A 25,403-nucleotide genomic window follows, 5' to 3' on the forward strand; every position below is an offset into this window, starting at 1 on the left:
GCTCGGGCTCGGCTTGGCTCGGCCTTCGAGCTTGGAACAGCAGCTGGTGCTCGACTCGGCCAGCAGCTCGGTCCAGTCCGAGCCAAGTTCGAGCTGAGTTTTCGAGTAGAGTTCGATGGGTTCTGCTACTCGAACGGATGCTACTCGCCGGAAAAAATGGAGAGAGTGGAGGAGATGACTTACTTTGGGAGAGGAGATCATCTAGACAGACGTTGGAAGAAGGAATATCGTCGGGAGAGGAGATTGTCCGAGAGTATTCGGCGAACGGATGGCCGATTTGGGCAATTTGGGCGAAAGGAAAGGAGAAATGGGGTTAGGGTTGCTGCCTTGCTGGGTTGGGCGAAATGGGTAGGGTCGGGCGAATGAAGGTTTTTTTAAAAAAACTCTTATATACTCACTTAAAACTCGATCCGAGTTGAGTCGAGTTCAATACCGAGTCGAGCCGAGTCAAGCTAGGTCCAGGTCAGACTCGACTCGAAATGTTCCGAGCTCTCAAAAAATGGCTCGACTCAGTTCGAACAGAGTTTCGATCCAAGTTGAGCCGAGCGAGTTACAGAGCTAAGTCTGCTCTTGTACAGCTCTATGTAAAAATGGATGAACTGAATGAATGAAACACACGCATCATGGTGGGGCCATACAGCACCGACCACGAGCCACAGGGCTGGTGGCAAGGGGAGTAGCCAATCCGTTCTCGGAGGAATCCGTCCCGACCATGGCCTGCAGCCAATCCGTGTCCATTTTCATATCGTCGTCATGGAATGCACATGTGACCCGTGGAGGATGGGCACTTTATAAAAAGCCCACTAAGGATAGTCTGGGCAAATTCCATTCGTCTAAACTCAAGGGTGTTTTGGGCAAAATCTTCAAGAGTTATAAACAACTCTCTTCCCAGTACCAACTGCTTCCAAACCAGGGTTAGTTTGGTCATATGTCCCTGACAATCATTGTCTCATATAGACACCAAAATCAGTTACTTTTTCCAGAGAAAAAAAAAGAGAAAAAGAAGAACAGGGGGAGAGGGAGAGAGAGAGAGAGAGAGAGAGAGAGAGAGAGAGAGATTTCTTCCTGGGGTTCAAAGGATCATCTCCATCTCATCTCAATCTCACATTTCTTTCAATTTATACAAACACACATACATATAAATGTCTTCTTGCTTTTAATTGAAAAAATCTCGGCTGAAATTCAAATTTCTATGGATTTTAGCCTCTGATAGGGAGAGAGATTGAGAAAAGGAGGATAAATATCAGATGGGTATTTCACAAAAGGATGGGAAAATGGAAGGGTGGTTGTATCTCATCCGATCCAATCGGATTGGACTGCAGTACTCGCAGAAGCGGTATTTCGTCCTTGAAGAGAACTCCCTCGATTGCTTCAGATCAGCGCCAGCATCAAAGAATGAGGTATTTTGGGTTCTTTGCTTCTGTTATTTTTCATGCTGCAGTGATGACGCCACGTCTACTTTTGGGACTTTTCTATTGAATTTTGACTGAGATGTTTAATTGGTGCCACGGAAATGCTCTTTGAGCTCATCTTTTAATGCTAGAATTATAGAAATGTCAGATATATGAGGTATTTTGTACTTGTTTGAATTTTGATTGGTGTGAATTTTCTTTCACAATATAATGATAGAAAACAACGCATTTTAAATAATCCATGTCGTGGATTCTGCTTTTTCACCTCATCAATTCCAACTGGAACTATAGGAATCAGCGGGTTTTCAATCTGGTTTTCTGAAATTTGGTTAGATAACCATTTCCTGGAAAGTGGTCTTTTGTCCTTTTCTTTTTCCCATTTTTCTTTCGTGCTAGAATGATAGAAAACAATGGATTTTGAGATTAGAAAAGAAAAAAAGAAAAAGAAAAGCATGGTCGATATGAATAATCCATGTATTTTCAGTTCATGTCAGTAATCCATGTCACGGAGAGATGTCTTTGGGATTTTTATTTCGTTCCTCATGCTGGAATGATAACCAATTGTCAGTCTAATTTATCTTGCATGGAAAGCATTCCATGGATTTATTTGAAATTTATCTGGCATTAGTAACACAGAAAGCATTTCTATGGACATATTAGAAATTCATTTGTCATTGGTACCGCGGAAAGCATTTCTTTGGAATTGTTTCTTTTTCTTTTTCCTTTTCTCGTCATGCTAGCTTGAATAGAAACATCAGATTCTTATCTACTTTACAGGCATCAGTTGCTACAAATTGCGCTTGTTGCAGCATGAGGTCTTTCATTTTTTCCCCCCTCTTTATCCATGCTGAAGGGTTTGAAAAGGAAGGGATTCAATATATTTTATTTGTATTTTCATATGAGTAACCCATCTGTGGAAATTGTCTTTTGGGCCCTTCTTTCCTCAAGCAAGAATGACACAAAACAATGGAATTTCCAGTTTTGTTTGACCACTATAAGCCTTTTGTCAGCTCATGAAGTGATTCATAACTTGCTCAATGTTTCTAGAACTTGTCCAATATTTACATATAATAATTGCATAAAATGTATTGATCTACTTGAGATTGTGTGAATGACCTGTTCATGAAAAACTGCAATTTGTTTCTCATCTCTTATAGTTTTCTAGTTCACTGTATCCCCCTCTTTCCCAAAGTATAGAAGAACAAACTTTTCTTTTTATTATTGTTATTTTATTGTATTTTAAATTGCTTCAAATTGAAGCATTCGACACATAAGGTTCATATTTACTTGGTTTTCTGTATGCATCTGTCCTGTGACTAAATGCCCTGTATTTGTTATTTATTAGGATCCTATAAGAAGTGCAGTAATAGATTCTTGCATACGTGTCACAGACAATGGGAGAGAGAGCATTAACAGGAAGGTATGACTGTAAGAACGCCATTTGGGCAATTATATCATTAGGATAACAGTATGTTTTTTTACACTAATTTAATAATAACAGTTCTTTTTTTATGGTTCCTATTTATAACTATTCGCTGGCAACTTGCAGGTATTCTTCATTTTTACACTATATAATGCTTCTAATCACGATGACCGACTTAAGGTGTGGAGATTTCTTATGGAAGTGAAGCATACATTTTTCTTGATTGCCATATATTGTTTAGTTTCTTCTTTAGGTACTGTTTGGAAGTAATCCCAAATCAAGTTTTGGTTGAATCTGTTGGAGGGCCATTTTGTTTTGAACTGACCAAGAATTTAAGATGGTGCAGCAAATGAAACCCAAATGAGTGGGTAATAAATTTTCTGCTTTTCAATCCCCCAAAAAATAAAATTTGTTCGTTTCAAGTAATAATTGAAATGAGCAAAGTATTATTTTGGCAGAAAAGCATTCAGCCCACCCCATTGCTGGAAGTGCTTCCAAACATAGCCTTACTCAACAGCTCATGGGTTCTAAAATGCTGGGATTTGAACTTTGCAGTTGGGGGCTAGGAGTTCGGAAGAAGCAGCCAGATGGATCCGTTCCTTTAATGAAGCTTCATCAAAGGTTCCAAACTGCAAATTTTATCTGAGATTTTTTTTTTTTTTTTTAATGCTTTAATTTCAGTTCATTTATTTTGATCAGAATGCAAAAGTTACATCTTTCAATAATCTTCTCCCAATCACAGGAATGTTCAAACCAAGGAGAGAACATTATGGGTTGTTCCAAAAGGAAGTGGCAGTCATTTAGGTGAGTTAGAAGTTACTCCCAACTATGTATGAGTGATTTTTTTTTTAGTGAGTGACTCCAAATTGATGTAAACATTTTTTTAAAATCAATTTAAATTTTTGTGATCGTTTGAAAATAGATAATTTGTGGTACTAAGTTTCTGTCACTTCTCATGATATGGATCTATCTAATAAATATCCATTGATTTATATGTTATGTATGTATTGAAGATATGCTTGTGTATTAATCACGACAAGTATTTCTATCATTGACCTTTACTGTTAACCTCTATGTGTAAGTTTTTGAAGGTCATTATAACCTTCTCTATCTATCTATCTATCTATCTATCTATCTATCTATCCATCCATCTTTCTTTCTTTCTGTCTGTCTGTCTGTCCGTCCATCCATCTGTCTGTATCTCTGGTTATTTACCTCTCTAGCTATACATAAACTCAATTTAAGAGATGAATTTTCCTTGTTATCATCGTTTATAGATCTTGATTGTATCTGCACTTGTGTTTGCTCTTTGTTGGGGGAACCTCCTTCGGTTCAATGGGTGTTGTTTCTAGGTCACATACACTAGATATGGGATTCTGTTCATTGTTTATGTGCTTTCTAATCTTACCTTGAAAACACTTCTCTTAATAATTCTTTAACTAATTTCTGACCCATCTGTAGCCATCTTGTGACAATTTCCAGAAACCATTTCGCATCCATCCTGTAGCCATATGGCGACCATTCTTAGTTCATATGGATTGCTAATTGGATAATCATTTCTCAACTCCACCTTAGCTGTTTCCGACGTAGAGGTTTACTTACCTTCTAGCATATCTGGGAAGAGGTTGTCTACCTTCAGTTTCATTCACTAACTTGGATCATGCTACTTCCACTCATCTATGGGTGGAATCCTGATCTCATAAATTCGATGAGAAGGCAAAAACATTGGAGCTAATTGTGGCTTTATTCAGCTGAAACTGACATGAAGTCCCATACAACTACTACGCATCGCATCTAACTGTGGATGCATGGGTTTCGTTTTGTCTTAAGTTTCAGTTTGTTGAGGTTTCGGAACCCTACCTAAACAGAATCAGGGCCCACTCTTTATTGGAAATGTTTTAGCCCTACAATCTGAAACTTCGACCAAAAGATTTTGGTATTTCGGCCAAAAGATTTTTACCAACAGAATAGCTGAAATTTTGATATTTTATCTGATACTTAGGTGATTTAGGTGATTTTTTCCCCCTTTTTCCTGAAGATGTTCGGAAAAGGTTTGGTGACCCTAAGTAGCTGGGACAAGGATATATTGATGATGATGTACTAAAAAGGCCAAAAACTTTTGACCAAAGTAATTCGGTGATCTTATATATGATTCAAAACTTTTTTAAAAAACGGACATGCAAAAATCAGATGATGTAGGCCAAAATTTCAGTTATTTCAGTTTTGGCCAACTAAGCGAACTAATTGGAAATACACTGATTCAAAACTTTCTGTAGATGGTTAATTTTCTGATGACAACTTGGCATCTACACCTGTTAGGCGCAAACAATCTCACAGCTCCTACGTAAGGAGTGGTGACCTGGTGATAGCATCCATGCATTTGTTCCTTGGTATCGGATATAAAATATAAACGAGTCATTTGACTTCCATATTGCTTATTACAGTAGCTTTAAGATTCTTATAGATGCATCCTCGTCGTCGTCATCATCATCTTGGCCTTTCTTCCAGTAATTTGGGGATGGGTTTGAAATGGTATATTGGTAGAAGTTTTATGATTGGCTACCGCTACCTTCCTCTTTTACCTGGTCAACTACAAAATGCTTGGGCTAAAACACTTGCGACTGCTTGTCCCATCGTTTAAGGGTGGGGATTGCATCATTGGATAGAATGACTGCGAAAAAAGGGGTTAATCGGGTGGGTAAACTACGTTTGTTTGGGGAGAGTACTACTTCAATTGATTCATCAAAATTTGAGGGATACTGCAACAAGGTCCCATCCAGTATTAACCCCTCGTGCAACTATTACATGCATGCCACAAAAGGCCAAGTAATCAATGTTCATTTTTGAGAGGTTGGAGGCAGTTGCGAGGCAGACATGAAGCACCCACATGCATGAAAGGTCATGCTTGAGTAGTTGGCTGATCAAAATAGCAGGGAACCCCCCAAAACATGTTTACCAACAGACTTAAATGCCAATACTATGGGGCTCCACTTTGCACCTTAGCACAACTACTGTGTGCCCACAAAGGGAAAATTGCGACCAGCTGACATCTAGAGCATGTAGCCAGACAAATCTGCTGAGCATGAAAGAATATTTTGTTATTAATTACATGATTTGCTTAAATGTCCTGGCTGGTTTTGCCTTATTTACTGACGGGCATTTTGTTATGGCAGGTTGAGCCATAGCAAGCAATCTGGTCGTATGGACTCTGTAGGTGAGTTTTGCAAATCTTATCTTCTCTATTTAGTAGCTTGGGCATGTGCTTGTGACTTTTGTATCGGACACGATACACAAGTCTCAAATCCGGCCGCAGCACTCACTGAGATGAATTTTCCATGTTATGATCACAATGTCTTGCTAATTTAGTTGACTAAATAGTGGTTATAACCATAGTGACAAATCTCGTCTTCGGCAATTTCTCAGCTCATAAATTTCTCTGGAGGTTTTCAAATTTGAGGTTTTTCCTAGGATATTATCGGGAAATTATTGACAAACAATAAAAAAAATATTTTCAATTAAGAAATAAATTTAAAATTAAATAATATTATATAGCAAATTCCTTTAGGTTTTTACTATTTTTCCATTAATATCGTGATAAAAATGCAATATTTTAAAATCAGCCCATATTTTTTAAAATGTCGCGATCATATCGTCTAGAGTATTTTTCATGACATCGTAGCGAGATTTTCAGAATCTCAGTGATATTTGTCATAATGATTATAGCCTGGTAGCACCTATAACAATTTTAGTCCATTCAGAAAATTTTCATAAATTCTATAAATAGTTGTGCTTAATTGTATACACATGTTGTTATTAGGATCTATATCATATTTTGTCTTGATATGACTTTCCTTCCATGATAGATATGCTAGACTGGACTCTTTGCTCATCTTCCCATGCCTATCCAACAACTTCTGATGTGGTTGCACCTTCTCCTTGGACAATATTCGGTTGTCAAAATGGTAATAATTTGTTGTTTCTTTGCTCTTCAAATTAGCTAAACATCCATACTTAAAACTACTGAAATTAGTGCAGGCTTAAGGCTATTTAAAGAGGCAAAAGATGGGGATTTCCACGGCAAGGTATCTATCTAAGAGGTTTGTTGATCCTAACCACACACCTAGATGCAGGCTCTGGTGCTAACACGTGTGGCACTTAAGCTGCCCATGAAGTGGGCCCTGCTATGTAAGGCCAGTCTACTCATCACATAGGCCAGCACAAAGAAGTTGATGGTGGGACTGAAGGTCCATAAACAACATACATACGGTAACCCACTGATGAGTGGACCTACCCAATGAGTGGCATGGATGTCACACGTGATCACAAAGATGCGTGTATAGAGATGCATGTGGGATCAGCAAATCCCATCTATGTAATATGAGGTATGGGTAATGGCTCTGTCAAGCTACTGATAATTGCTGTAATATGCCCCTATCCACAGCACTGGGATGACCATCCATCAACAATGGCCGTAGGCGTGGTTGATGCAGCTTCGGAGGACGTCTTCCAGGCAGTTATGTCTCTTGGTCCGTCGAGATCAGAGTAAGATTTATGGATCTTTTATCCGTCTCGCGAATTCAAACTTGTACCTTATGAAACCTTGTTTTATTAAGCCCCATTTCTTTTTTTCTTTTTTTCCTTTTTAATACAGATGGGACTTCTGTTTTCATCGGGGAAGTGTGGTTGAGCACCTAGATGGTCATACTGATATTATTCATAAGCAGCTAAATAGTGATTGGTTACCTTGGTCAGTTCTGAAACTCTTTAAAGATATTATATAATGTGATCTAGATTGGTTCTTAAGGCAGAGGAACCATACGATCCTCAGCTGAGGATATGCACAGTATCCGCGGTCTATGCTTTGGACCAAAGGCTTAGGATCTTCCAAGATATATCAAGGTCATGGTCCATCAACTGCAGGCCCATGAATTCATTGGTGTGGACCATCAAACTGTGGGCCCCATCTGTTGGGGCTCGGGTCTTGAGGATATGATGCATATCCTCGGGCTGAGAATCCTATAATTCATCCTTCAGACATTGCATCTATAGAATCCATACATAATTGTTATTAAAATGCTGTAACTCGTATGCAGGGGAATGAAAAGAAGAGATTTACTCTTGCGACGCTATTGGAGAAGGGAAGATGACGGAACATATGGTAATCGCTTTAAATGAAAATTGGGAACAGTCTTTCTTTGTATCCGGATTGGAAGCTAACTATGCTTTTCTTTGTCACAGTTATTCTATACCATTCTGTGTTTCACAAAAAATGTCCACCTCAGAGTGGCTATGTCCGGGCTTGCCTTAAAAGTAATGTATGCTTTGAACATCAATATGGGAAATGCTGTTTTCTTTTGAGTCCAGCAAATAGGTTGATGGTTAGGATATGGAGAGTTTGAAAAGTATTTATCGAGAAAGGATGTTTGTATTCCCTTGCAGGTGGCGGATACGTAATATCACCCGTGAACCAAGGAAAACAATCAGTTGTTAAACACATGCTTGCGATCGACTGGAAATTTTGGAAGTCTTATCTATTTACTTCATCTGCAAGATCTATTACAATTCGAATGCTAGGGAGAGTCGCAGGTACAGTCTGAACGATGGTCTGATAACTTGATTTGAATGTCCATATTGGGACCACTTTGAAATTTGGTTGAGTCCTGAAATTTAAAATTTATGATTATTTATGAATAATGAGAGTTAAAATACATGGGAAGTCATAAGGGATGGGTATTTCAAACCCATTTGATAGATATTAAGCATACACTGCTTGAAGGACAGGAATCCCCTTTAATTTTTAAGAAAATTACGAAGAAATCTGTTTTTGTTTCTTTTCTTTCCTTTTTCTTTTTAGAGAATGTACCAAAGAACAAAACTCTGTTGAATCTTGTGACTTGATTTGTGTTTTTTTACCCAACTCTACAAGTTTTTTCAAGTTTTGAAAAACGGTTTTTAAAATAAACTTTTTGCCGATTTAACTTGAAATCTGGTTGAGTTGGTTGAGCCCAATCAACATGCTTTCACAAATGCATCCATTGGTGAATATCTGTTCTTTTTATTCTTTTCCTTGCATGTCCGATGTTTCAGTTCAAAATTTCCATTTTAATTTTTGCAGCGTTGAGAGAATTGTTCAGGGCCAAACTAGGAAACTGCCCATGCTCCGATTTCTCATCGGGTGAATTGATGAAAGAGATTGGGTTGCCACAAAGTGAAAAAGAGAACATCAAAGTTGAAGTTCAATCATCAGCAGAAAATGGGATGAGTGAGGATTTAACAGAAAGAGAGGAGGAAAAATCACCGACCAAACCTTCTAGTCTGGGAGGATCATTCCTTCAACTCAGTGATGCGGCTGACGAGTTTTTTGATGTTCCAGAACAAGCAGAGTACGACGAACCAGAGACTTCGTGGTCTGAGGTGAACTTTTACTTTCTCAAAATAGTTAGTTGCTAACATTTAGAAACTTGGACTTGATTTGGAATTGGTTTCCAAGTTAAACACTAAACTCACTGGTTTTGAACCCCCCAAAAAATAGAGACTGAGAAGGCTAATTTGCTAGTAAAATTTGGAGTTTGGACTCAATACTTAGAACCTGACAAAATGAATTGACTCAACAAAGTTCGGAGACGATCAGTGAGTTCTGGGGCATCGTTTCTACCTTTGGAGTGGTGATTTTTAGAGCTCTAAACTCACACTAATTTTGAATTCTGTATGCCTTGAGCATCAAAGTATGGCATTAAACAATTGGCTTACTGTTGTTTGCCCCAAGAACTATCACATACGACCATAAGTATGCTAACTTGTCATCCAACCACATCTTTCCCACAGCATGCCACTTTTGTAGGAAATCTGTACCATGAAAACGGTGGCCAAACCATGAAAATCACCTCACACAAAAATCAGGCTGGTCCTCTTATCAGGTGGGTTGCCCCATTGGAATCAATGGACAACCGAGTGTCAGACTTAACATGCAAGTGTGGCTCACTTAATGAGTTAACCTGCCTGAATTTTGTGCCAGGTTTTCATGGTATAGATCTTCTACAGAAGTGGCATGTTGGATGGATGACAAGTTAGCACACTTCATGACTGCAATTTCTTATGTTGTTGTTTTGCTAGCTCGGTTTTCAAATGCCTCATGATTTATGGTTCATGGAGGTATGCTAATATCGCATGCATGGAGATTCCAGGCCCTTTATCTGCCACCATATGAGCATGCTGGCACATTTTTGGAATACCTGAGCTGTCCCTCAAGTTTGTCTCCACCATACTTGATGCACTGACCCAGGAATCAGGTCCACACATCAGGGGTTTTGCAGTATGCAATGCAAATGGATGCCTAAAACAAGTTTTCTGGCCATGTACTTGTTTCATACATTGTGGCTCATCTAATGGGTGGACTGGGATAATTCTTGGGCTTCAGCGGATACACAGTGGGGCCCACCTGATGGACAACTTGGATCTCATACATGTGTGTGTAAAGGTTCCGATGCTTACATGCCTGTGGAATTAGCAAAATCTCGCAATTATCCATTTGACTATTTTTAAAAATTAACTATGATTGAAATATTGGATGTCATGGAGCATTCGTTCAATACATGTATGTTTCTCATGTGTGTTTATTGGACTTATCCTCTAGGAATATGTCTGATGCTCCAACTGGTTGACATGTGTTTGTGTTTTCTCATCTACTTATTTCCTTGTAACATCAACAGGTGCAGGATACACGACAATCCAAACGATCAACAGCTTCTGTTTTTGTGAAGAAATTGCATGACCTAGCAGGTTTGTTTGATTAAGCCTAATTGGCCTTCAAGATTTCAAAATATGAAAATGGCAAAGACTTCAATGTTGTCCTGGTGGTATCCTTCTTGAATGATATGATCTATGTTTAATTGCTTGAGACTTTTCTACTGCAGTTCAAAAGAGGGGTTACATGGATTTACAAGAGGCAGCTAGGGAAGACAGCATGTTATGCAGCTACGGATCCACCCTTCCAAAGGACCCAGGTTGTACGTTAGCTTGCAGTTGGACTATCTCAGATCCGTCCACGTTTCTTATTCGAGGAGATAATTATCTAGAAGACCATCAGAAGGTACCCCATCTGTACTAGCTATTGCTTCTGAATTTTGTACTATGTACTCCTAGAGAAATTCATCATCATCATCATCACTATTGGGGTCGATTACATGAATCCTGTTGCACTATTCCACTCCATCAAGGACCATATCTTCATTTAAACCATATGCCATCAACGTTTTCCTGCCCTTTTGGGAGAGTTCAATTTAAACCATCTCACACCTAACCAATGCCGTTCTTGGCCTTTGTTGCACATGGCCAAAAAGCATCCAAGTCTACTTTCCTCACCTTATTACCTATCGGTGCTTCTCCTAAGTTTCCTCAAGTGGATTGATTTCTAGTTCTATCCTTGTCTTGCCACTTATCCATCTCAACATCCTCATTTCAGCTACACATCCTATGAACCTGTTGTTCCTTGACTGCCCATCATTTTGTGCCATGAAGCATGGCGATTCTCATAGCTATCCTATAAAATGTCCCCTTCAGTTTGTTAGGTATGTGGCGATCACATAAAACTCCGAAGGTACATCTCGAAGAGGAGTTATTTATTTATTTACTTTTTTGAATTTGTAGAAGGCCCTTTTCTTTGTTGATTTAGGAAAAATGTTTCATGAAATAAGAAACAAGATAGTATATGTGAAGGAGGTGGCCCATTCTGCTGGCATGCACTAGGAATTATACTAATGTGCACTAGGAAGCCAGCAATCAAGAGGAACCAATTGTTACCCTTCCTGACTTAAGGACAAATGGCACATTAGTAACCCATCAATCCAATGAGTTGATGCTTCACTGGGAAGACAACTCTAACGTGTGGATTTAGCAGGTAGCCTTTGAAGTCTAAGATTAGGTAACATATCCTCATCTCAAGTACCGTCAAGATGTGCATGTGAGACTTCATACTTGCAGATTTTATCAAATTATGGTGAATGTTGGTTGTGTCAGTAGATCGAGACACTTTCATGTGATAAAGGAGGGCATCCCCAAGCTGCAAGGACCATTCCTTGAACCAAGTTCAATTCATACGCCATAGCTATTAAAATACTGTGAGAAGTTCCACAGCTTCCACAGACATTTTATATTAATCAGGCTGGGAACCTGCTGGCTTACAAGAATTGTCAAGCCTAGTACATGGGATTCAGCAGCCCAGAGATGACGATAGAGACAAATGATACACATCTGTAATGGTTTTCCCTTTTAAACCTGCCAAACTCCGTCAAGTGAAAATTGCATGAGCTGGTCCCCAGCCCTGGTGGAGGATTAATGTCATATGGGCAGTCAGTTATCGTAGTTTTGCCAAGTCACCATGAGACTTCCTGTTTCTAAGTTTTGGGCAAAACAGGATTCGTAAAGCTGACCCCAGACCGCGGGGACAAGGTTATGATGATGATGTTAACTCTTACACGGTTACACCCACTATATAGAATAGCATTACTTGGTTCCCTTTACATGCATGTGTAATATATCATAGGATCCAATGCTGCCCAGTTCTATCTTCAACATGTCCCAAGGAGAGGCATTCTTGTGTGGTGTTTGCAGTATTAAGTTCTTGGTTATCATCTCAAGTTAATTATGTCTCTCTCCATCATTTGTTCTTCTTCATCAAGCTGTATGTGGAATCTCTCTGTGTTAGCTCTTATGCCAATTTGTTTTAGAGTTTCACCGGGAGGCTCACTGGTGACACATGGAACACTTCTCAGGAATCAGAAGCATTGATTTGGCCAGTGACGCATGGAAAAATTCTAGGGAATAGGAACATTGATATGGTGGGCCAATGTGAAGTGGCTATTAGTAAAAATTACAGCAATCAGACTGAAGTTTGTTGCATTAGTGATCAGAAAATGGAAGAAAGAGAGGAAGGTAGGGAAAAAAAAAACCATTCTATCTATGGATATAGGAGATCAATTCAACGTAATTTTTAGCATACAGTATTTGTCCATATGGTGGCCCACCAGATCAACATTTTTGTGAAAAATTATTCAATTTATGGATGGATTATCAAATGAATGTAATTTTTGGCACATTGTGGCCCCCCAGTTCAACTGTTTGGATTGCCCTAGACATGTGCCACTTGTACAAATTTTGTTGCTGAGACAGACCTTCCATCTCCAAGAGGCTCACTTGAACCTCTCTGCCGTTTCTTTTGGTTTTCATTAATGTTAACGTTCATAATACCCATTTGCAATTTTGGTTTCTTAACTGCTTTCCATCCCTTTTCCCTCAAACTCGTTCTTCAAGAACAATTCACAATACAGCAGGTTGGACTGTGTATCGTAGAGTCGATTCCCACAACCTGCTCTATCTAAGATTTTCTATGTTGTTTGCCAAAGCTTACTCACCTGAGAGTAAGGTGGATTTATATGGAGAAGAAACAAAGTATCAGGGCCCATAGAACCAACCTTCCACAAGTTGATGGTTAGGACTGATAAGAAGCTTTTTCATCTGCATTTAAACCTCTGAAAACAATTTATCATGATTCTTCTCTACAAACTGTTAAAGAGATAATGTATCTTACAGAAATGTGTTGGTATTTTATTTATGTCATGAGCCCTTGTGGAGAACTAATAGTGATTATATGTATGTCAGATCAAAGCAAAAGGTACCTTGATGCAAATGGTTGCTGCTGATTGGCTAAAATCTGATAAGCGGGAAGATGATCTTGGTGGCCGTCCTGAGAGCATTGTTCAGGTTGATTGATGGTTGCCATTGGCTTTCACCAAACAAATTCTTTTATACCTACTTATCTTCGTAGATCTTTTCTTACAAGCGTAGTTGGTTCATGCAGAAATATGCTGCGCAGGGTGGTAATGAATTTTTCTTCATCATTAACATACAAGTAAGTTCTATGTTCTTTTTTTCTTTTTTTTTTTTCTTTCGTTCTTTCTTTCTTTCATTTTTTATTTTATTTTATTGGTTTCCTTTTCCATTCGTTCCTTGAATTGGGAAAGAGATTTTGGGTAGATTGAAAAGGAAACTGGAAGCTAAGATGGTGGTGTTAAAGACTAATAGTGCACGTGTAATGTTGTTACTGATGTCTTGCGCTGTTTTTTCTGAGAATTTCTTATATTTCATAATTTTACACCAAATAAGACTACGGTTTGCATTCACCACTATCTTCTAAAAGGTTGTGCTTCATCCAACATATATGTGGGGAACATGCATGTCAATCCAGATCATCAAAATGTGGAGCCCGTTGGATGGAAGGATAGCCTGACAAGTTACACTAATTGGATGATCCTCACCATTCAATTAGTGGTAATCAAATGGGCAGGCAGAAACGTACTGGTCAGCTGTCCAAATTTAATGGGCAAGATCAGATGGTTGCAATCATTGAATCAGCATGATTTTGGGCTGTTGTGGCCCATTCACAATGGGACTGATGATTTGGAGGGTTTGGACTGCTCTGCATGTATGCTATATATACAGTGGGTGAGTCACCGCCATTTTTGAAATGGTGGTAGACCTAGTCGATCTTCTAGCTTTTTTACAAAGTGGGTCATCAAATTGGTTAAGCTTTTCTTTTACAAAAATTTGATTGCTTTTGAGGTTTGAGGTGCTTTTTTGCATGTGATCAAGTAATAACTACCATTAAGAAGAGGTAGCAACTCTCTGTGATAAAATGCACAATTCTGAAAATCTTGATTTGGCATTGTTAATCAGGTCCCAGGTTCAACTACATATAATCTTGCGCTATACTATATGATGAATTCCCCCGTTGAAAGTGTTCCTCTACTGGATAGTTTTGTCAAAGGAGATGATGCATTTCGAAATTCAAGGTTCAAGCTCATACCATACATTTCTAAGGTGAGTTTATGTACATCAACAGATACAACTGGATTAGATTCCCGTCCATGAAAATGTCTTACTTGTTCTTCGGCATGTTCTCAGGGATCTTGGATCGTAAAGCAGAGTGTAGGAAAGAAAGCATGCCTGGTGGGTCAAGCACTGGAAATGAATTACTTCCGCGGAAAGAACTACTTGGAGGTTGGCAGATCTGAATCTTTTCTATGGCATATCCTCCTAACTGAAAAGTGCATGTTTGCATGCATCCACATCATTTTGTTTACAGCTATGTAACCTTGCAATGTACATAGATGAGCAAACAAATATGCAAAATAAGAGATTTTAAAAAAATATAATAATAAAATAAAAAATAGTACCTTCCTTACAAGAGCAGGAGCCTTGCTAAGCGCACACATGTGTGCAATAACACTTGTGCCACACATGTGCCATTGGCACATCAGTGAAAGATCCAATCCATCCATCTGGTTGGTCTGACCTTGTACATGTTTCCCAAAAATATCTGGTCCACTCAGTCTGTGGACCCCAATATTGGAAACAGGTGGAAAATATCAGCCAAGTTTTTTACATCCGTACGTTGTTTAGCTGACTGTGGCCCACTGGATCAGTGGATCAAACTTGATTCTTGGCCTAGGGCATCACTGTATTGGTGCCATTCTGATGGTTTATTGGATGTCGGACCTATCGTGACATGCTGGAACATGTGTGGTGTGTACATAAGCTTTATTGCACACGCGTTTGGGCCTAGCAAAGCTCTAAGAGCAGTATCAGCCATGTTCATTTAACTGTCCACATCAAAGTCTACCAAGATGGCTAAAAATCTTAAACTATGTGTTTGGATGCGCTATCATACTGAATTTCAATTATTAGTCTAACAAGGTGTAAATAACCATCTTGTGATTTGCTTAGTGCTCATATTGCAATTACGTTACTTTCAAGTTGGACTTGGAAGACATCTAATTATGATTTGAGGGAGATTAATTACAAATACAGGAAATGTAGTTAACTCTCGTCACTTCTGCTCAACTAAAACTAAATGTTCACAAGTCAATTTACTTTCAAACATAGCCCAACTATGTCGTCCTTACTATGTGCTAATATCAAGTGCCATGAGATTTTGTTATCACTAAACTGATTTAAATGCGTAAATTTCAGCTCGGGATTGACATCGGCTCATCAACAGTGGCAAGGGGTGTGGTCAGTCTCGTCCTTGGTTACCTAAATAATCTGGTGATAGAAATGGCATTTCTAATACAGGTACAGCTGAACACCTTTAGACACTATCAATGGTTCTTGGTTGATTATTACTTTGCTTTCCCGATCATACAAATTATCTTCTTCTTTTTTCTTTTTTTGCGAAGTGATGCACAAACTGCCCAATTTAATCAGAATTTCGGAACACCACAAGTGTCTTGGATTTCTTCATTAAGTATTGAGCTGAAGGTGTTTATCTTTGTGGGGCCAGACTAGTTTGTATTGCTAACTATTTTAAATGGTGGTGATTCATCCCCTGTATAAGTGGCATACATGGTCATTGAACCACATCATCTAAATCATCAGCCCCACTGCGGAAGGAGAGTATCTTGAAAAATCACTGTTTGGATGATCTTAATCATTTGCCATCAGCCACTAAATTTTATCGGCTGGCCATTTTCTGTTTTACTGTGCATGTAATGGCAACCACTTGGTTGGTTTGGATCACTCGGTAACTATGAGATGTTGTATATGTTCCATCCATAGTGGGATCCACAATTTAGATGATCTGGATTGACATACATGCGTGCCACGCATATGGGGTATGAGTTTCCACCATGTAAGGAATAGAGTAAAACACAGATGTTAGTCTAGCCCATACCTTAGCAAAAGTCCATTTTTAACTCCTCAAAGGAAAAAAAAAAAAAAACATAAAAGAACCCAAATCATTCCACATTGTATTGAATTAGATATATTATAAAGGCTCGGCAGGATCGATGATTTTTTTTTCCTGGAACAGAGTTAAAATATTAATATTTAGTAATATCTTGGATAACTTTTTTTTACACACGCACACACTGATGCCGTAGTGGGATTTCACCACCTATGGGTACTCGAACCCTTGACCTGGTGTTGAAACTCTTGCATAACTGTACTTGGTCATTTAAGGGAGATCTAAAGATGAGTTTGGTACCTGTCTTTTTAAATTCTGGATTTTGAGTCAAAATCGCTTTAAACCTAAACTTTCCATTCTCCAATTTTTTGGTGTGTGTGTGTGCGCGTGAGCGCGTCCGTGGTCTAATTCCTGACCATCTATTTGCAGATGAAACCTGATTAAAACAAAATTTTCCCACACCTTTTTTTTTCCACTTGATGACACTTGCTAAATATGGTTTAGCCTCCCTTTGTTATTTTAAAGGAAAATTGAACATGCTGACCATTTTCTTTGACACAAGAAGCTAAAAAATGCATTTGAGTGTTTGACCTCTCTACTAGTTTTTTTTTTTTTTTTTTTTTTTTAAATTAATTTATTTAAAATTTCAGCATTCCCGACTACATTAATCAAACTCATGTATAACCCGATGTATTGCATGCAGGCTAACACTACAGAGGAGCTCCCCGAATTCCTACTCGGGACTTGCCGTTTAAACCATTTGGATGCCACCAAAGCAGTTTTAGTGAAGCAATGATAGTGTAATCTCATATCATCATTTCCTTCTTCTAATCCCAAAAGCGGAATGCCTGTGCAGTATATAAAAGCAATGGCAGTTTGTACATTTGAAATTGCATGTGATTTGAGAACTCACCTCCACAATTCTTTTATTCGATTGTATCGGATCGGATCGGGTGTCGGGGTGTCGGGAGCAATTGATCTCCATTGAAATTCTTCGCAATAGATTACAATGTTTTTTTTTAATTTTTGGTAATCTCTTCCAATCAGAACTCATTCTTCAGAAATGGTCACTACCATCTGAAGACAATTAAGTAGTGGTGATCCTAGTTGCATGGGAACACATTGAATGTCCAATCAAACAATCCAGGCCGTCCATTAGGTTGAACACACTTTTGATGGGCTACAACATGAAAATCACCCTACAAAGATGGTCGTGCCTATTATAACCATACTTTTCCCAACCCATGGATGGGACGGTTATGATTCTCTGACAAACGAAATCTTTAGAATCATAAGCGACACGTGACAGGCCACATCAGTTAGATCGTTCAGATTGTTGGTTGGCCAATTTTCCGAATAAATGATCTAGACCTTCCATTTTATAGCCTTTCAATAGGATGATTTGAATCCGTACGAGTTGTTGATACTTTTACATGGATAGCCCAGATTGGTCAATTGGACTGTCCAAGTGTCCCGTTGCAGCTATGGAACTTCCTTGCTGTTCTACGAGTTTTTACATGTGGGTTTCTCTTAGCCATTGATCTGATGGCCCTTCATCATGGATGCATTTTCAATGCACCATATCTATAAATTCACACCGAACAGCAAGTCCTAACTATCAGTGGCTGATTAAAAATAAAATAGTGAGTGGTCCAAATTCCAATCACCATGTTGTGACGGGAACTTTTCTCTTATGCTCCATCATAATCTGATCAGCGAGTTGGACGGTCTGCATAGCAGTATAACTGTGCCATGCGTATATTGGACGGTCTGGATTGCAGTAAAACTGTCCCATGCGTATGTTGGACGGTCTGGATTGCAGTAAAACTGTCCCATGCGTATGTTTGATTGATGTAGCACCATCAATTTAACTAAGCGGGCGAACTATCTGAAGAAAGCTGCCTTTCGGTGTCACCACGTGGAAAAGGAAATAAAGGATGCCCCACTAAATCACTGGTCCATGTCAATGCAATCATTCCTTTCGGAAAGGGCCTACAATTTAGAAATATTGGTGGCTTATCTGGTGGGCCATGAGCAGATGGGCGATTGACCACAATCTCCTTCAAACAATCCAAGCCATTCAATGTCTGGGTGGACACTGCACTGTGGGAACCCCAGTAATTTGGTGGGCCGCTGCACATTTCCTTGTTTTGATTCAGCTTAACTTCCTCTCCGGTTGGAGCCCACTCTTCAATTGATCCAAACCGTTCACCTGCCATGGATAGATGGAAGATGTAATCCTGGGGATCAGATTTTTAGCCAATGTATGGATGGTTAAGATAATTAATTATCCCTTTTCAATGGGGAAAACTCCACCAAACAGTTCCTAGAATTCATCAATGGAGGTGATTTTTGGTCCATCGTCTATCCAATGTAGCTCCTATCTTGATTATTAAAAGGTAGGCCCCACCTACCATAAATGCTGCTTCATTGAAAGCGCCATGTTCTGATGCTTAGTCGAATAAACATGTTTTTCCTCTATCCATTGGTTTTATAGGAGGTATCGCTGACCTAGCCCAAGCCGTTGATCTAGCAGTGGCCCTCGTGGGATGGGCCATTCCAGAATATCTTCTCCATCAGATGATAGTATGTGTAGTATCTACTTTATTTATCCTTTTGTCAGCTCATTTTACCTAAACATGAAAGAGATCTAAAGATCAAGTGCACCACACCACACCACACCACACCACAGGAAACAAAAAAGGACTGAACAATCATTAAAAACTTCTTTCAAAGCCATAGTATTTTTGGATCAAGCTAATATTTGCGTTTTCCTTTTATCCAGGTCTAAGTGACTTCATGAACTAGTTGGATGGGAAATAAACTTCAAGGTGGGCGTTATTATCTATACTGTTTCGTTGTGGTCCACTTGAAATTTGGATTTACCTCATGCACATGTCTTAAAATGAGCCATCAAAAAAGATGGGCAGCATAGATATAACACATACATCATGGTGGGCCCAATAGAGACAGGCATTTGACTAGGCCATGTGCTGTTGGAGCTAGGCCAGGTCAAGTACACACCCGATCAATAACTGCTAAATATTCTTTGCATGGCCTCATTTGATGCAGGATAATTAACCACTTTCTCTAAAAGCTCGTACTGTTAGAGCATGGCGAATTAATCCATTTATCTCATAGCCCAAACCTTAAATCCATGGGTTGGGTCCTCGGTCGAACTCTCCTCATGGGTCCCAAATCCATGGGTTCCTCTCCCTTATGGGCCCCAAATCCATGGGCTCCGCCTCACACGAGTCACCTGCCTCCACGGGCCCCAAATCCATGGGTTATGCATGCTACTCACCCTGAGTGTGCCCCTGCATCCCACAGGCCACACTACTCGAGCTCGGTATGAAAATGTCCCCGCATTATTCACCTTCGATGAAGAGTCTCGAACACGAGACCTCCCGCTTTGATACCAATTTGATGCATGACAATTAACCACTTGCTCTAAAAGTTCAGCTTTTAGGGCAAGTGGTTAATTTTCCTACGTCTCTTATATCAGCACATGCTTAATAGGTGAACACGTCCTAACTCCCACACTGATATATGAGTTTTATTCAAGTCGTTTTATCTAATTTGCAAGATCATTTCGAGGCACGATCCCATAGCTTAAAATTATTGCACGTATGAGCCCAAAATTGAAATAGATCCAAACCTTAGAGGAAACTACACTACAATAAATAGTGGGAGATGAACAAAGGCCATAAAAATTTTAGTTCAAGCTTATATTTGTGTTTTCCCATCATTTAGGTCCGCGTAATGTCACTATATGCCTTAAGAAGGTTTCAACAGTTGGCATTATTGAAATTGCAGTAGAATCACTATTACTGAAGTATGGAAGTATGTCCAAGTGTCCTATGGGGGTGAATAGGACTTTTCAAAAATTATTTTCCTATAACGATAAACAATGCCTAACTTTAATCAAGATGAGTAAGGCAAAGTAATTCTATAGCTTCCAAGCCAATAGAGGGCCCAAACACATAGGCTTATAGACGATTTACATGTAAAGCAACTAGCCTATGAAGATAGTGTATGTGATAGTGTGTGGAATGCGATTCCTATCAATACTGAGACATTTACTAAATTATGTATCATAATAATTATTTGATAGACAAGCATAATTAGATCAATGCACAAAAAGTAATCCCAAACACATTTATATATAGTGGTTCGGTTACTTGCCTACTCCACTCCCGGCGGATGCACTCTCTCCTAGAGTGTACCGGATTTCACTATCCAGTGGTTTTAAATCAGGTTAACCATCAACCTTCACAACTTACACAAGGACACACCTAGGAGCCTACACAAGGACACACCTAGGAGCCTACACAAGGCAACCTATGCCTACACAAAGTAATGAGTTCTACCCAAGAACTCTCTTGAGAGCTTACACAAGGTAATTCATGCCTACACAAGGCAAACACGTCCTATACAAGGATAACGTATCCTCTCGTCAGGCCTTATGAAAGGTTTGGGCGAGTTTGTCACTTGAACTTTGAATTCCAATCCTACACAAGGAAATGGCTTCAGACTCAACGGACTCATACTTATAAATAAGTGAGTGAGGCCCTTTCTCGTACAATCCGAAGATCTTCTATGTTGATGAAGAGTCTTCAGCTCCCTTGAACCGCAATCGCTTCCGATGCTTCGATCAATGCTCTGAGGTTGTGAGGTTTAGGGTTTGGAGTTATCTTCTCTATTAAATGATATGAGTTAAATACCTAGTGAAGATTTCCATGAGTAAGCATTCAAGAGTTCCAGCACAATGATTTTCCTATAAAAAGTGTTATTGGAAACTCAATGAATATTAGAGTTCATAATTCAATCCAAGCAAAGGAGATGACAATAAATGCCCGTGCTATGAATTGAATGATGAACTCTTATGAGAAAAGAAGGTTTGAGGATGAGGGTATGATCTATTACAATAACTCTCTCAAGATTCCTTCTATTCTTGCTCTCTTTGCTAAGAAGTAACCCATCAGTATATATAAAGAAGAATCCCAACGGTAAAAAAATGGGCAGAAATTTGTCATTGTCGATATTGTCGAGTAGTCTTCGATTCCATCGAAATTTGAACTTTGATGTTATCGAGCCTTATTCGATTGCATCGACTTCCTATACACATATATTCATTTTTGCGTAGAATAGATTTTGCTCGATTTTATCAAGCACCCTTCGATTCCATCGACATGCAATTCGATGTTATCGAGAGGTGGTTCGATCCCATCGGATTCTCTTTAAAAATTACCTTTGGTTACTGGAAGATTGTTCCAATTTTTTATACTATCGATAATCGTTTGATGCTATTGAATTTTGAAGTTCGATGACAACGAATGGTCTTTATTGTAATCGAAAAAGATGGATATACTTGGATGGCTTACCAGACAAAATGTTCCTCATGTTCGATGTAATCGAACAGTCTTCGATTCCGTTGAGAACTTACTCTCGATGTGATCGAAGGTTACTCGATTATATCACTTAGAGAATATTTTTGTATAGAGGGAGTGCCCTTAATCGATGCCATTGAAGTGTGTTCGACGCTATTGAAATTTGAATTTCGATATCATCGAACTTTATTCGATATAATCGACATTTCTCAGCAGATAGTCATTTTGTTGCTGGACAGAATGGGCTTATTTCTTGATGTAATCGAACCATGTTCGATAGAATTGAAAAAGTCTTCGATTACAAATCGATACAATCGATTTTACCTGTATAGTTTATGTTTACTCCTTTAATATTCTAAGTGTTCAAAACTTAAGCTTACCAAAGATGATTTTTTAGGGTAAGACTAAGTTAAATGGGGTCATATACCTTAAGGGTTTGGTTAGGGAAGTAAGGCTTTATTTACCTTTTTGGAGCACTCGAACTTCTTCTTGGTTGAGTTCCTGATCTTGTAATCTTCAGCTTGGGGCTTATTTGTAAGACTGACTCAACACTCACGTAATTTGACAAACCAAAACATTTTCAAATATTTCCTCCGTTGTTTCCTTATGGTGTGCTCCACTTTATCTTTACAGCTGTCTCATTTCTGGGCTTGTGCCCTAAAATAAGTTGGCAAAATAGATGAACGGGCTAATTAAAACACATACATGACCCGCTAGAGTCTGGCCGCCAGAGGTATCCCTTCCCAGCTAAGAACTCGAGGTTGGTGCTCTGTGGACCCACCATGATGCATGGTTTCTTATCCACACCATCCTTCCATTTTTTTTAGCTCATTTTAGGGCATAAGCCCAAAAATAAGGCATATCTAAATCTTAGGTGGACCACACCATAGGAAACAATGGTGATTGAATTCCCACCATTGAAACCTTCTTACGACTTACTTTAATGTTTATTTTCCATCCACCCTGTTTATCATATCACAGAGACCCGATGAAGTGAAATGAAAAATATCACCTTCATCCAAAACTTCTATGACCCTCAAGAAGTTTTTAATGATGGGTGTTCAATCACCGCTCTTTCCCGTGGTATGGTCCACCTAAGATTTGGATCTACCTCATTTTTGGGCTCATGCCTTAAAATGAGCTAACAAAATGGATGAATGGCATGGATAAAACACATACATTATGGTTATGGTGGGCCATAGGGATGTAGACTGGGTACTACCTTACTTGTAGGGCTGAAAGTCGGGCAGGTTCAACCCGACCGACCTGTGACTGACCCGACATTGGGTTGGGCTTGGGCAAGATGTATCGGGTTTGGTCTCGAGCTTGGGCTATATAAACACCAACTTGATAAAGGTTGGGTCGGGCTTGGGTTGAGGTCTCGGGTTGCCCGACCCAACTCGAACCCGATCAATGTATAAGTTATAAATTATAATTGAGTGGGAATTTTTTGTGTTGAAGGCATACGAAATTTCAGTCCCATCGGGTCTCATTGGTCTGCACCATTTGTAACACCCTGAACTTTTCAATACCCGAGTATTGAAAGTTCTCGAGTGTCACCATGAAGTTTAACTTAGCATGTACATGTGTACGATATCGATCTAATTATCCTAACCTTACATCTATTCTCCAACATGAATCTGACCGTTCAGAATGATCTTCATCTATAGATCAAGTCATCTTACCGTTGATTTTAAGACAAGATTATCATATGTCCAAGTATTCCCACTTGTCCATCATAACCAACCATTCAGCCAACCATCCACCGATAGATAAAGATATATGACCATCCACTTTGAGTTTGGACCACCTGATTATAGTAGACTAACTACTTGATATCTGCATCTGCTCGTATACATATCAAATTGAGATTTTGATCCGTTCATCTTGTTCACCACTTATGAATATACTTCACCCACTATCAAAACTACAATATGAGAAACTTATACATGTGAACAAGTCACTTTAATATAATGGTATACCTGTTCTACCTCTTGATCACTCCAAAAACTCACTTGTGACCATCTGTTTACAAAACTGACCGTACACCCACTTGCATACATGATCAAAGTACTAACCCAAATTTTTCTATTTTTAATATGTCATCTGACCATCCAGTATGTTGGTTGATATATATATATATATATACCCTTAATTAATTTGGAGAATAATTCTTTATTCATAATGATTTATATATAAGTTCTTTTGTAAAAATTACGTAGAAATGTGCCTATAAATATGTAGAACCATTAGATTTTTCAAAACTCTTATATCAGTAATAATTATGAAAATGCCATTAACTTAGACCCTTGAATTCTAGATCACATGGTTCTCACGATCGGTTTGATATGAAATTTTATATCATGCGCATGTATCATAAATTAATCATACATGTAAAATTTTAGCCCTTAGATCATTGTAAAAATGACCCAATTGACAAATCAGCCATTTATTCATTGATTTTGGTGTCCATCGAGTGAAGAAACCTCATGGATAGTCATAGTAGGATATTTTCTTTCATATGAACGACTTCGATTGCCCATAATATAAATCAAGTGTGAAATATGAAGACCCCACTTTGGTAGGCTTTTTCTTGGGCGCGAAGTTATCTTTTGAGGCCTACCAACTTCTTATAAATCTGGATATTTCGATTTAACCACTTCTTGTTATTAATCGCAACTCAAATTTGGACCACACTTTGGCCTCATAAATATCATAAAAAATTTAGACCCCGATCTATGATCCTACACCGTTGAATGATGACTGCCTTGATTCCAATTCATTTCTTTTGGTGAAAAAGGTGAAATTTCAGATTTAGGACTTTTCTGCCATTGAGCAACTACCAACTTTTGTCTAATTGTTTTCCTATCCTAGCTACAAATTTCTTCCAAAATTGGGCCCTGATCATTAAGTGTGGGATCGTTAATTGAGATCAAGTTCGTTTTGGTACCTGTTAGGAGAATTTTCAAGACAGGCTAATCTAAATTTCAGATCACCAAGAAAATCATATACCCTAGCTCTATTCTATGATCCTGACATTATAAAAAAATTAGATTTAAAGAAAGATCATCAGAAAAGGGCAAATTGGAGAAACCCAATCCAAGTGGGATGTGAAAGACACCCCTCTCACACACCCACTCCTTTTATGAAAGGGGTGTGCGTTCCCCTCTCTACTCACACGCCCAATCTCCCAACACCTAAGGAAGAAAGAGAAAGATAAAGAGAAAGAGAAAGAGAGGGAGAGGGAGCCAAAGAGAAAGAGAGAGAGAGAGAGAAAGAGAAAGAGAAGCATAGACGCCCATCATCCTCTTTCTTCTCCACACGTGTGGTGTCTCCCTCTTACTCAAGCGATGTCATGAATCATGTAGAAGCTTTCGTACATTGATATATACCTAGGGTTTAGATCTAAGGCTAATGTGAGGGATTTCTTTAAAGCTTAC

At 38.8% G+C, this 25,403-nt stretch overlaps 1 protein-coding gene across 2 annotated transcripts; it reads left to right on the plus strand.

The window, feature by feature from the left end:
- Positions 1–986: 986 nt before the first annotated feature.
- Positions 987–17,502, plus strand: LOC131245943 (protein ENHANCED DISEASE RESISTANCE 2-like). 2 transcript variants are annotated; one of them, XM_058245752.1, is made up of 22 exons: positions 987–1,400; positions 2,758–2,832; positions 2,962–3,015; positions 3,391–3,456; positions 3,578–3,639; positions 6,009–6,049; positions 6,699–6,797; positions 6,871–6,917; positions 7,277–7,377; positions 7,487–7,582; positions 7,929–7,993; positions 8,074–8,145; positions 8,275–8,421; positions 8,951–9,249; positions 10,545–10,614; positions 10,749–10,924; positions 13,492–13,593; positions 13,691–13,741; positions 14,566–14,709; positions 14,794–14,889; positions 15,862–15,963; positions 17,277–17,502. In XM_058245752.1, the coding sequence occupies exons 1-22, from the start codon at positions 1,248–1,250 to the stop codon at positions 17,367–17,369; spliced, it is 2,211 nt and encodes a 736-aa protein (XP_058101735.1). In that variant the 5' UTR covers positions 987–1,247; the 3' UTR covers positions 17,370–17,502. The 2 variants fall into 2 exon arrangements, with proteins under 2 accessions (XP_058101735.1, XP_058101736.1); XM_058245753.1 differs by lacking the exon at positions 3,391–3,456.
- The last annotated feature ends 7,901 nt before the right edge of the window (positions 17,503–25,403 follow it).

The sequence above is a fragment of the Magnolia sinica genome, chromosome 5 (assembly GCF_029962835.1).
Source record: "Magnolia sinica isolate HGM2019 chromosome 5, MsV1, whole genome shotgun sequence".
Taxonomy (NCBI): Eukaryota; Viridiplantae; Streptophyta; class Magnoliopsida; order Magnoliales; family Magnoliaceae; genus Magnolia; species Magnolia sinica.